Source organism: Coffea arabica, chromosome 2c (genome assembly GCF_036785885.1).
Source record: "Coffea arabica cultivar ET-39 chromosome 2c, Coffea Arabica ET-39 HiFi, whole genome shotgun sequence".
In the NCBI taxonomy this organism is placed as follows: domain Eukaryota; kingdom Viridiplantae; phylum Streptophyta; class Magnoliopsida; order Gentianales; family Rubiaceae; genus Coffea; species Coffea arabica.
The window spans coordinates 3,327,084-3,339,789 of NC_092312.1; the positions used below are offsets into that span (position 1 = coordinate 3,327,084).

At 38.6% G+C, this 12,706-nt stretch overlaps 2 protein-coding genes across 2 annotated transcripts; both read left to right on the forward strand.

The window, feature by feature from the left end:
• Positions 1-5,504: 5,504 nt before the first annotated feature.
• On the forward strand, positions 5,505-6,585 carry LOC113725143 (21 kDa protein-like). Its single transcript, XM_027248137.2, has one exon. It carries the CDS (start codon positions 5,699-5,701, stop codon positions 6,314-6,316), a length of 618 nt encoding a protein of 205 aa, XP_027103938.1. The 5' UTR covers positions 5,505-5,698; the 3' UTR covers positions 6,317-6,585.
• A 4,905-nt stretch (positions 6,586-11,490) lies between these two features.
• LOC113725144 (21 kDa protein-like) lies at positions 11,491-12,453 on the forward strand. Its single transcript, XM_027248138.2, has one exon. It carries the CDS (start codon positions 11,580-11,582, stop codon positions 12,183-12,185), a length of 606 nt encoding a protein of 201 aa, XP_027103939.1. The 5' UTR covers positions 11,491-11,579; the 3' UTR covers positions 12,186-12,453.
• The last annotated feature ends 253 nt before the right edge of the window (positions 12,454-12,706 follow it).

The window sequence follows — 12,706 nt, forward strand, 5'->3', positions numbered from 1 at the left end:
TCGCATGATTCGCTGCGGATTCCCGGTGGAACGTGGGCTGCCGCAAACGCTGCTGGACTATAGGCGATGTTGTTGGTGGCGGCAGAAGCGGTGGGTGGTGGCGGTGAGTAGTGGACGAAAGGCTGGGTTTTTTAATTTTGTTTTCGGGTGTATTTGCATTTGTATGTTTTTTGAAGTTATTTTTGAAATTTGTTATTGTAGATTGTGGGGAAAAAAAAAAAAGGAAATTCATACCGAGCCTGAGCTTGTGTTGAAATTGCAACGAAGACGAATTTTTTTTAAATACTAAAAATTTTAATTTCTTGAATATTAAAAAGAAAAAAGTCAACACAAAGCTTTTCAAAATTGCTTGTGTTTTACCCCAAAAAAAAAAAGAAAGAAGAATTTTGCTATCAATAGACTCTAATTTACACCAAATTTATCATTTTAATGCCACAATAAAGCTATGAAAAGGAAGATTCCAAAATTTCTTATTGAGCAACAGGTTCCAGGCAAGCCCTTTCTGAGCCAAGAAAGAGCAAAAGGAGGATATATATATATAATTACTTATTTGTCTGCTTTGTCCCCCAGGCCAGAATGTGGGTGAAATCTGCTGAGGTAGTTAATTTGACGAGTATAGTCAAAAGTCAATCAAACTGCTAGCTAGTAATTTGATTTACTTTTTAGGAAAGTTGATGTCAGATTAACTTTCCGTTTCTTGTGTCCTTTCCGAATTTGTTGAAGGCTGGCTGACTATTACTCTATTAGTCGAAGGACAATCAAAACAGGCAAGTTCATTTGTACCATTCCAAGGATTAGGGGAAAAAAAAAACAGGAGGAGTAGCTGTGGTCGTAATGGTTGGTGATGCGACTGTCGAAAACACGATCCAAACTGAGCTAGCGAGCGGGGTGAACGAGCCGGTGTCAGCGAGGGGAAATCCGAACTGACCTGCAACAGAATGAATTGTGGGACTAACTCCCCATTGTGACTCTGACGGTCAAGTCTGTTATAGTTATGAGTAAAGTAACAGTAATGATTACTGTAGATGGTGTACTTGACTTTGTCTCGTTGTACTATATTTATAGGACTATTGGCAGTAATTTTCTTATAGAATTATGAGCCCTACCACAGATAGACTTCTCTTTGGATTCTGTCTGCTGGTTCCGAAGGGCTTGGGAGCTTCGGCCCACTTGGCCCACCCGGCTAGGAGGCGATGGTCTTGCCCAAGCTGGCATGTCACTTGTCCGAATTGATATGTGGCGTTGGCGAATTGGCTCCTCCACAGTTCGGGTTTCTGAATTTGTTGATTTTTTCTTGAAAAAGTAGTTCCACGAGGGTGGTCAAGATCAGCCAACAACTGATCATCAATAGGACAATAGATGGCTGTTGATACGAATTAAGCCAATAATGCAGGCAAGTGAGATATTTATTTTCTTATACTTTATATGCATCTAAATCTAATTGAAATGGTTGGCGTAGGGTAGGGTCCTACGGACCATTCAACGCCAGAATTCCCATTCCCACTTTCTTCTCTCTCTCTCTCTCTTTTTTTTTATTTTAAAAAATAACAATAATATGCCTTCGAAAGGTTGAAATGTGTGATGGAGAGTTCCTCACGTAATCATAGACTTAAAGTTAAAGGCTTGTTAGGATAAGAGGTCAAGGATTCAAATAGTGCGTTCTATCATTTGTCACAATTCGTGACTGTCAGTTTAAGTAGCTTAAAGTGATTTAGTCCCCGTCGATTCTCTTATGTCCAGTTAGACCCTTCCCCTTAGTATAAGTTAGAGTAGTAATAAGGATAGACGTAAGATAGGCAAGTGTCGGATCGACAAAAAAATATGGAGTTCCCCCCGTGTTCTCACCACGTTACATTGTGCTACTTCAACACTGAGTGTACCGTAAATGACCCAATGTAGAAGCTACTTCCAAGTTGTTTTGCATCCGGTCCCTTTTGTCTCCCAATTAGAGCAGCTTCAACCAAACTAAACGGGTCTTGTTTTGGCACCTAGATATTTGCAGGTCCCCTCCTTATAATTGATTTTAGCTTCCATCGTGTTTGATTTTCTAATTATAATGACGTGCACGGCAGCCATCATTATAATTATACTGTTCGGCCCGCTAATTAATTATATTCAGACAACTCCATCTTCTTTTTTTTTTTTTTTTTTGAAGAGAAAAAGGGATGCATTATGGTTGCTCATATCATGCGTTGCATCCCCCTTCTTATTCTCCGTGTATATCCATCTTTACCAGTTCTCCATATATTTCTATTCACGGACACACCCTACGAAAACATTTTTTTAAAAAAATTAATTTGTACAATGGCTTTTGTGAGAATGTATCGATAAGTGCTTTCAATAAATGAACTGTCAATTGTGTAATAGATTGACTGTATAAAAAGATAATAAGAAGCGCATAGCTATGATATGATATAAAATAAGTCCACAAGTTTCAAACTTTCCCAAGTACTATCAAAATTCAGGCAAAAATAGGCTTAGAATGCACGTCGGCTTTAGGAGCAATAAGTAGTACTATATTATAAGAAAAGGGCAAAAAAGGGGAAGGGGGCCTCAAAATTCTTTTTTTTTTTTTTTTGAGACGATAAATCTAATCTATCATATACTAAGGGGAAGGGGGCGGGCCTAAGGAGGTTCAGGGATAAGTCGGAGGGGACTGAACTACCACCGGTTCAAACGGGTGCACAGCACACCCGCCTGGATTTTTTGGAGGCAAGCCACTGAAATGTGGCATTTTTGGTGGGAGGCAAGGGTTCGCCCCACCAAGTAGGTGGTGGTCACTGAGCCAAAGGCCCAATGGTTAAAAAAAAAAAAAGAGGGATATAAAATAATAATATATTCTCAAAAAAGCGCATGCAAGCAAATCCAACTTTTCCTTGCTCTCTCTCTCTCTCTATTTTCTTTGCCCTTTTGCATTATTATAATTATTCTTTTTTTTTTTGATAATTTGCCCTTTTGAATGCGTGTGTTTGGACCATGGGCCGATTTTAACGATGTCTTCTACGTCGTTTGAACTTAGTGGTGCGTGTGTTTCCTCTAACATTTGTGAAAGAAAAAAGAATGCGTGTGTTTGGATGGGTAAGGCGTGCCGGGGGGTGGGGGGGCTGCTAGCCTCCATAACTTGGGCAGGCGCTTATTCTATAATAGCACTTGGGTTTAGTCCACAAACAATTGCTTACTACATTAATTTGTTTTTGGCGCAGATGGAACTACTCAAATTGAAACCGGCCTTGTGAAGTCCGTGTTGGCCGACAACTTTGGTTTTTAGCACCAAAATAGTATGGAATGTTGGTTAGATTGCAAAGGTGCACTCCATTTTTATTTCTTCTTCCTATCCTGTGTAGTATGTTGTTCCCGTTAATCATCTCGTGCTACCGGCAAGCATCAATCCACCACAACACAACCTGATGAAACAATTTTGGTGATGGTGGGTTATTTCTTCTTGAATACACAACTGTTTATTTAGTAATGTTTGCTCCGGATTCTCCCCCAATTTTTTTTTTTTTTTTTGGGATACTAGGAATAAAGACAAACACCTGGATAGATCCGATCTATGTAGATCATGTGATCCAAATTTTATCACGTCATTTTATCAATTCCTCAATAATTGATGATGTGTCAAAATTTAAGCAATATAATCTACACAAATAAGGTCTATCCAAATTTCTGCAATGAATATGCAAATTTATACATTAGAGTTTGGAGTTAGGACACGGCGGGGGAAGTCAAGTGGTCAAGTTGGTTCTGCTAGCCAGAGGCCACTTGGTGAAAATGAAATGAGGAAATGACATTTGGGTGCACCTGTCTAGCCAGCCAGTTGATGATAGCCATAGCCCATAGGCCATATCTAAAACCAGCCATAGGCCCAACTGGGTGCACCTGTCTAGTGTTGCTGTCACACATGGCGCCCATTCATCTTGGAACTTTATGCCCAGTACATGCATCCAATTAAGTTGCCCACAAGTTGCGCTTAGCTCTATCTTTGATTAAAAAAAAAAAAAAAATTCTTATCCATTGCTGCCCGGAAAACATGATGATATGTGTTTTCCAGCCGCCACCGTGGCTCATTTTTTTTTATCTCCTATTTATTGGGTGATAACAATTGACTCATCTTGACTTGCCAAAAAAAGAAAAGGAAAAAGAAAACTGATTTTGACTTTTATTTTATTTTTACCAATTATAGTAATTGTTAAGAGTATTTTGTTAAAGGATAAACTGCTTAGGAGCTCCTAAACTGTTTTAGTCATCAACTATAGACCCTTCATCTATTTAAATCTTAAATTGCCATCTCGCAACAATAAAAATAGTCAAATATTCTTCGTCCAATTTATATCTACCATTTATATTCGTCATCAAATATTATAAGTGCACGAATTTAATGGCAAAAAAGGATTGAAAGATCGAAATTTGATACTTTTTACTCCATCCGTCCTACTTTTATAGTCTCATTTCTTTTTTTTATACAGTTTAAGAAAAAGTAGTTAACTTTGTTGGAAAAGTAAATTTAGATTGCTATTTTTCTAAAACATCCTCACATTAAATATAGTACAACTTTATGGGAACTTGAATTGATGGTAAAAAAAAAAAATCAACCCTCATTAAATGGGGTAGGTTTATAGTAACAACAACTTACATTGAATAAGGGTATTTTAGAAAAATTAAAATACAACTACATTCTTCAATTGGAAAGTGTACTACAATTTGGGACAGACGAAAAAGGAAAACGAGATTATCAAAGTGGGACGGAGGGAGTATTATTGAGGAACTAATTTAAGATTTGAAATAGGTGAGAGGTCAAAAATTAATAACTAAAATAGTTTAAGGACTCTTTTAAGGAGTCTACCATTTCTTATGCTGGTTGCTTTTGCTTTTAAGGAAAAGTTGTTCTACTCTTATGGTTAGACCCTACAAATTACTTGAATCTTCACGATGACACAGCCGCCATCCAATGGCCCAATGCGATAGCTCCTCAGATATTTTCGTTATTCCTATTTCCTCCTCTCCCTCCTCCTCCTCCAGGCATGAATATCTCCCAAACAGAACTTTTGCCAAGAAGTAGAGAAGTAGCCACTGGCCATCAAGTCCATCATAATAATGGCGAGGAGATGATAAATTGATTGATAATAATAATGGTGAGGAGAAATTGCACATCGCATCATTTGTAGGGGAATTGACAAGCTTCATAGTATAGCACTGCATTAAAACCGTTGCACAAGAAGCTTTGGTTTAGACATTCTATCTAACATCTAGTAGGCACAAAAGGCTTTGGTATAAAGTTGCACAAGAAATCAAGATTTCTTTTCTAATCTCAAATTTCTGGTCCTATCCAATCACAATAGCGCCAAGTTTTCAGAAACTTTTATTTTTAACGAGAATGATTTGGAAGCAACGAGGGAAAAGAAACGTGGTGGAATAGGAAGAGAAAAGGAGCTGATTGCTTTTTTTTTTTTGTAAATATTAATCTGCAGATATATATATGTCACGCGAGCACAGTAAAGCGTGTAATACGAGTATTAGATTAGGGTGTAAGACGAGAGTGTGGGTAGCCACAATGGCACCCTTAATTATACCACAACAGTTCCCTTTTGCGCCGTGTTTCCCTATAAATTGAGAGCCCTTTGCTTCCTTCTTTCATCACCATTCACCAAGCAAGCCAATCCATAGAAAGAAAAACACAGAGATACAGTGAAATAGAACTATGGAAGGCTGCTGCTCTTCTAATTCTAATCATTTGGTCGGAATTCTTCTCATTTTCCTCAGCCTCACTCGCTTCTCTACCACCGCCTCAGCTGCCAGAGCTTTGTCTGGAGTCACTACTAACACCGAATTCATCAGAACATCTTGCAGCACGACGACTTATCCTGAGCTCTGCTATGCCTCTCTCTCAGATCAGGCAACTATCATTCGATCCGACCCTGAACTTCTAGCTCACGCCGCTCTCTCCGTCAGCCTTGACACCGCAAAATCAACCTCTTCCATGATGGTAAAGCTGTCCCAAAGTCACGGCATGACACCCCGAGAAGTCGGGGCAATGCGTGATTGTGTGGAGGAATTAGGCGACTCGGTGGATGAGCTGAAAAAATCAATGGGAGAGATGCCGCAGCTCAGAGGCCCCAACTTTGCCCTCACCGTGAATGATATACAAACGTGGGTTAGCGCTGCCCTGACAGATGAGGATACGTGCATGGACGGATTTGCCGGAAAAGTCATGAATGGCAACACCAAAATCGCTGTGAGGAATCAAATAGTAAACGTTGCACACATGACTAGTAACGCCTTGGCTTTGATTAATAGTTATGCTTCCCTCCACAGCTAGCCGATGATGATCAGGCAAGGCCGTCATGGCTTAGCTTAAAATTAGATAATTAATGTCTTAAGTTATTAAGCAAGCAAGTGTACGATGTCGTGTTGTTAGCATGAAAATTGGTAGCATTGAGCAGGAGCGGTAAGAATGCGAAGATGGTGTGATTGCAGTGTATTTGTTTGTGATCAGCTGTGTACATTGTGGTTGATACTGGAGGAATCTTAGTATCTATGACGTTGAAATTATTGCATACATCCTATATACCTGTCAAGTTCAGATGATCTTTTTGTTCACGTCTTATAATTTGATGATGTTTGTAAATTAGATACTGTCAAGAAAGAAAAGAAGTTTTCAAGACTAGCTAGACCAATTTCCACAAACCATAATTAGTAATCAGTACTCATGATGAAAACCGTAATATTTCCTTTTTGGCATTTTATAACGACTCTCTCTATCCCCCATAATAATCAGTACTCAGGAGGAAGAAGTATATTTCCAAAAGATATGGCATTTCTTTTGGAGTGTTTATAAATAAGGATGTTCAGATATTAGGAAAACTCACTTTTTACTTATAGATTTACTGTTCTTCTACTTCTTATCAACAATAATTCTCTGAACCGTTCTTGGAAGAATTTCTTCATGCTACTGTATGAAAATTCTAGTTGGCTTTGTTATTTTTGGAGAGAATTGTCGTAAATCCGGTAGCAAAATAGTAGGGGCAAATTTCCTTGCGAAAAGTGAATAGTCACGCCAAAGCCATTTTCTGTAGTTAGTAGTTGAAAATTTTTTTTCCTAACAAGTTCCTCATCCCATCACCATCTCATGCAAGAAAGGGCCTACCTTAGTCCTGTGATGCTGGACATGTCCGCAATTGATTTCACCTTTTATATTTTTATACAGGAATATGCAAATTTATGAAGATTAGATTGGAACTGATTGTCGATCTCGTGTCAAATTTCTCCTACCTAACTTTAGGATTGGGTTATGCGCTCGAAGCTCAAATTGGAAACTTACATGAAAACCCACCCCATGGGGAGATGTTGCACGGTGAGCATAAAAGGGGACTGACTTTTTATTTATCTTTCTATATTTCTTGAAGAAATAATCCTTTTGCGGTTTGCCCCAAATAAAAACGCTTGTTCGAAGTCTTACGCATAGCTAGAGAGAACTCTATTTATCACAAACAAAAAATAGTTTATCTTCTACGTATTGATTGATAGTATATACACTGTCAGTTTCAGATGCATAATAATTAATTTAAATTTATTCAAGAGAATATTGTAACAAAGGATTTGCCGATTCAGGATGTTATGGAAATGACATACGTGTCTAAGCATCAAGCATTTAGCATACACCGTGACAAAGGATTTCTAAATGTGGCATATTATGGATGGAAAATGATATACATGTCTAATTAAGCATAGAGAATTTAGCACACATTGTGACAAAGAATTTGCCGATCTAGGATATTATGGATGGAAATGATATACATGTCTAATTAAGCATAGAGCATTTAGCTTATTATTCTACCAGCATTTGACATTTTTGCTTTTTGCTTGGCCATAGACAAAAGAAGTGTTTCAGGTAGCTGGAACCCATGAAGTCACCCTAATTACCATCCTCTGCCATCCAAATTTTCTTGATTTCCTTTCATTCTGCCTTAAATTTGCATCATTGAATGCAACTTAGGGCGGCCCCCGGGTTAGCCTTCATGAGTTAGGGAGCCACTTGCTCCGTAAAGGTACTTGGCTACTCCACCGTTAATTAGTACTCCCTCCGTCCCACTTTGATAGCCCTGTTTTCCTTTTTCGTCTGTCCCAAATTGCAGTCCACTTTCCAATTGAAGAATGTAGTTGTATTTTCATTTTCCTAAAATACCCTTATTCAATACAAGTTGTTGTTGTTATAAACCTACCCCATTTAATGAGAGTTGATTCTTTTTTTACCATCAATTCAAGTTCCCATAAAGTTGTACTCTATTTAATGTGAGGGTATTTTAGGAAAATAGCAATCTAAATTTACTTTTCCAACAAAGTTAACTACTTTTTCTTAAACTGTGTGAAAAAAGAAATAGGACTATCAAAGTGGGACGGAGGGAGTATTAATTTGTCTAGTCCATGGCACACGTGAACGTTTTTGGAACTATTCAAATTGGAAGTTTTTTGTGACGTTTCCGTTGGCATACAACGCTCAACTTTAATCAGCACCTCCAGAGGTGGCGCAGGTCAAGGGGTCGAACCCTCTTCAGCATTCGTCAAGAGGTCGAACTCTCTTGACTGTATTCTCAAGATTATTTATTTTCTTTCAAATATTGAAAAAGTCCATCCATCTTTCCTTTCCTCGATACAGAACCAGTTATAATAGTGCTATGCTAAAAAAAACTTTTAGCATAATCCCAAAAAAAAAAAGAAAGAAATGTTATTTAGATTCCAAAGAAGAAATGCACATGTTATCCTTATCCTACTCATGTACTAGTACTACCCCTTTTATTCATCTAACTAGCATCCATCGACTACAACACACACACAAGCTGTTGAGACAATTTTGTGACTAAATATATATCTAAGGTTCGAGTATGTTGGGGGATTCATTTTATTTGATGCTTAACAAATATAGGATTTTTTCCAAAGTTCAAAATTTTTTTTTAAAAAATGTAAGATTTTATCCAGAGAGAGTTTGGACACGAAAATGAAGGCAGGAAGACAGGAAACTCAGCGTCGATCACAGCGACGGGCCAATAGGGTGCACCTTAGAGACATGCAATCATAATCATACGTAGCCCCCAGACATCTCGGAGCCTTCATACCCGGTACATGCATCCAACCCAATTAAGCTAACCACAACCTGCGCCTTTGCCCTACTCTTTCTTGACCAAACATTTATAACTGGTGCCCCGTCGGAGAACATTTTTATTTTATTTTTTTTCCAGCCGCCACTTGACTCGTGTTTCTTTATCTCCAGTTGGGCGCTAACTACTGCCCGTTGACTCATTTTGACGTTTTCACTACTACTTATAGCTATTGCTACTAATAGTAGTATTTTGTAGTACTTAGTAATTTTGATTGATTCCTTTGGTTTTTTTTCCCATTTTTTGAGGAAAATTGTGTGTGTTTTTTTTTGGGGTGTCAAAAGAGGAAAATTGTGTTTGTTGTTGTTGTTGGACCCTGAAAATTATTGATCTCTGTAGGCGTCGGCCACCGACGGCCTGATGCAACAGCTCCCCAGATATTTTCGTTATTCCTCCGGCCGCAAATGTCTCGTACAGTACAGAGTTAACCGAACTGGTCCAACAAGTACTGACATTTGCCCGTCGTCATACCCATGATGATGACATCATGGGAATTTTCTTGTACAATAATAATAATGGCAATGGGCAGTTATACTTATATGTCGCATTACTTGTTTGGTGCAAGGGAAGGGATTATCATTATACATCGCATTGATTCTTGCACAATAATAATGGGTTTGTTTGGATTGTAAGTTATTTGAGATATTTTTACTGTAGCACTTTTTGTGATGTGATGTATGTGAGATAAAAAGGTAATTGGGAAGGTAAAAAGATATGTTGGAAATTGTAATGATGATGTAAGCAAATATATTTGGGAAAATAAAGACCGATCCAAACAAACCCATTGGTAATGCGCAGTTACATATCGCATTACTGTCTGGTGCAAGGGAAGGGGTTTAACACTTTGTTTCAGCTGTAATATTAATCGTTTAAAAAAAAAGGTGTAATATTAATCATACAAGTCATAAGTATATCAAATGTGTGAATTTAGGGTTATTAGATTTGAATTTAGTCCTCTTGGCGGTGCAAAGTAACTTGAGACGCGAATTACCTGCAACAAGTTTTAGACAGGCGACTTCTCTTAATGTAGCTTCTCTTAAACTCATATGGGTGTCTCTTGCACCCGTATGATCTAACGATTGTTTAGTTTCCATCAGTTTTCCGTGATCCTGTTAGATCATCTCCTTGGTATAGGTCAGAATAAGAGTAAGTGTAGATGATGACAATAAATTCAAAAAAAAAAATGAAGTGATCTACACATGCCACTTCTCTCTTTTTTTTTCCCCTTTTAATAGGGGTAAAGAGACAAGCTTCTAGTAACACTTGACTGAACCCCATGCCTGTAAATGTTGGCAATTCAAGCAACTCCCCAGTTACTTGGGGGGGGGGGGCGGCATAAAATATCAAATAAAAAATTCAAAATAGGTTGAGGGCAGGTCCTATTGTCACTTCCCAGAATCCAACAAATTTCATAGGATTCAAGCTTGATTAAACTATGAAGAAATCTGATCTATGCATCTGTACCATAATAGGTGTGGAATGAAGATGCTAATGAGTTTATTAGTGTTGCAGAAGTGTTTGAAAATCAGTCAGAAACTCTTATTCCACACAATGGTTTCATAGGCCAAAGCATTGGACGGAACGTTTTGCGTATAGTGTGGGGCAAGGAGCAAGTCTCGAGGCTTGAATGCTAGCACGTCAAGTTTCTGTTTGAAATTAAAGAAATAAAAAATGATGAATTGCCCACAAGAGGCACTTCGGGGAATAATTGCAAGATCACCACAAATTAAATCACAACCCAACCCACCAAAAATAAAGAACAAAGAAGCGAAAAAACAAGAGAGAATAAACTGAACTCAAAACTGATTTAAAAAAAAAAAAAAAAGGAACAAGATTGACGAATGACTGAAGAGGGCTTAGGCAGAACAAGCTATCCAGCAGCGATTTGTGAAAGAAGAGAGAAAAGGAAGAAGAATTCCAGCCGGCTGTGTTTGTGCATACCAACCTGACGTAAGAGTTTTCTCTGGTTATCAATTTATAACGGTCTTGAAACTGAAAAAAAAAAGGGGGGAGGAGAAGGGGAAGAAGATGATAACCCCTTCAGAGAGGAGGGAAAAATAAATACTTCTCTATTTTTTTTTTGGTAATAAACTTGAGACAGTAGTTTCCTTTTGATGTTGAAAGAGATACTTTAAAAAGGAGGGTAGCACTGTTACCAGCCAGGTACTGGTACATATGTCCACCGCGCGCTCCACTTGGAGACGAACACGTTTAGGACCCGTGATATCAATTGAATCCAGCCCTAAGAATTCCTGTCCTTTTCAGACAACATGGCAATAATTGCTCGTTCTCCTCTAGTCCTTGATGGTTTTTCTATAAATTGATGGCCATGAGTTTCTTGTTTCACCACCAAGCAAGCTTCTCCGTAGCAAGAACAAAGCACGAAAGCTCAAATACGTATTTACAGATAAAAGAACAAAGAGAGAGATGGAAGGCTCTTCTTCTACTCATTTGGCCACAATTCTTCTCATTTGCCTCAGCCTGACTCACTTCTCTACCACCGCCACAGCAGCCAGAGCTTTATCTGGAGCTACTAACGCCGAATTCATCAGAACATCTTGCAGCACAACTACCTACCCTAAACTCTGTTACGCCACTCTCTCAAATCAGGCAACTATCATTCAATCCGACCCTAAACTTCTAGCTCACGCGGCTCTCTCCGCGAGCCTTGACACCGCCAAATCAACCTCTTCCATGATGGCAAAGCTGTCCCAAAGTCATGGCATGACACCCCGACAAGGCGGGGCAATGCGTGACTGTGTGGAGGAATTACGTGAGTCGGTGGATGAGCTGCAAAACTCATTGGATGAGATGCCACAGCTCACGGGCTCAAACTTTGCCCTAACCATGAATGATATACAAACGTGGGTTAGCGCTGCTTTGACAGATGACGATACGTGCATGGAAGGTTTTGCCGGAAAAGCCATGAATGGCAACACCAAAATCGCTGTGAGGGATCAAATAGTGAATGTTGCACACGTGACTAGTAACGCCTTGGCTCTGATAAATAGCTATGCTGCCCTCCACGGGTAGGTAGATGATGATCAGGCATGGCCGGCAATCGGCAATCAAAGTGTACAATGTTGGCTGTTGCTACTTTTTAATTAGCACTAATTAATTGGTAGCAATAAGCAGGATAGGCAAGAATATGAATATGATGCCTGGATTCAGGACTTGAAAATCACGGTCGTTTAGTTTGTGATTTGGTAAATTGTGTGTGTATGATCAACATCTATATGGATAGTATTGCGAACATTGTAAACGCCTATTAAGTTCAGATGATCCTTTTGTTCACACTTAATTTGATGGTTGTCAATTACACAGAGAAAGAGACAAAGGATGTTTTTAGACTTGCCTTTTTGACATCTTTATAAGGATTTAAAAAAGAAAAGTTCCCTCCAAAAGGAACAGTGAAAATGAAAACAAAAATAAGTATATTAACAAAGAAGACAGGACTATATTTTTGACAATATTTTAGAGAATCCATAACTGGATTGCTAGTGGATCTCAATTTTCGGTCTCTCCCAAGTGTCCTTGATTATGTTAGCGAAGTA

Bases quoted from the DNA above. Each gene is read 5' to 3' on its own strand.
- LOC113725143 (XM_027248137.2), top strand. From the start codon at position 5,699: ATGGAAGGCTGCTGCTCTTCTAATTCTAATCATTTGGTCGGAATTCTT.
- LOC113725144 (XM_027248138.2), top strand. From the start codon at position 11,580: ATGGAAGGCTCTTCTTCTACTCATTTGGCCACAATTCTTCTCATTTGC.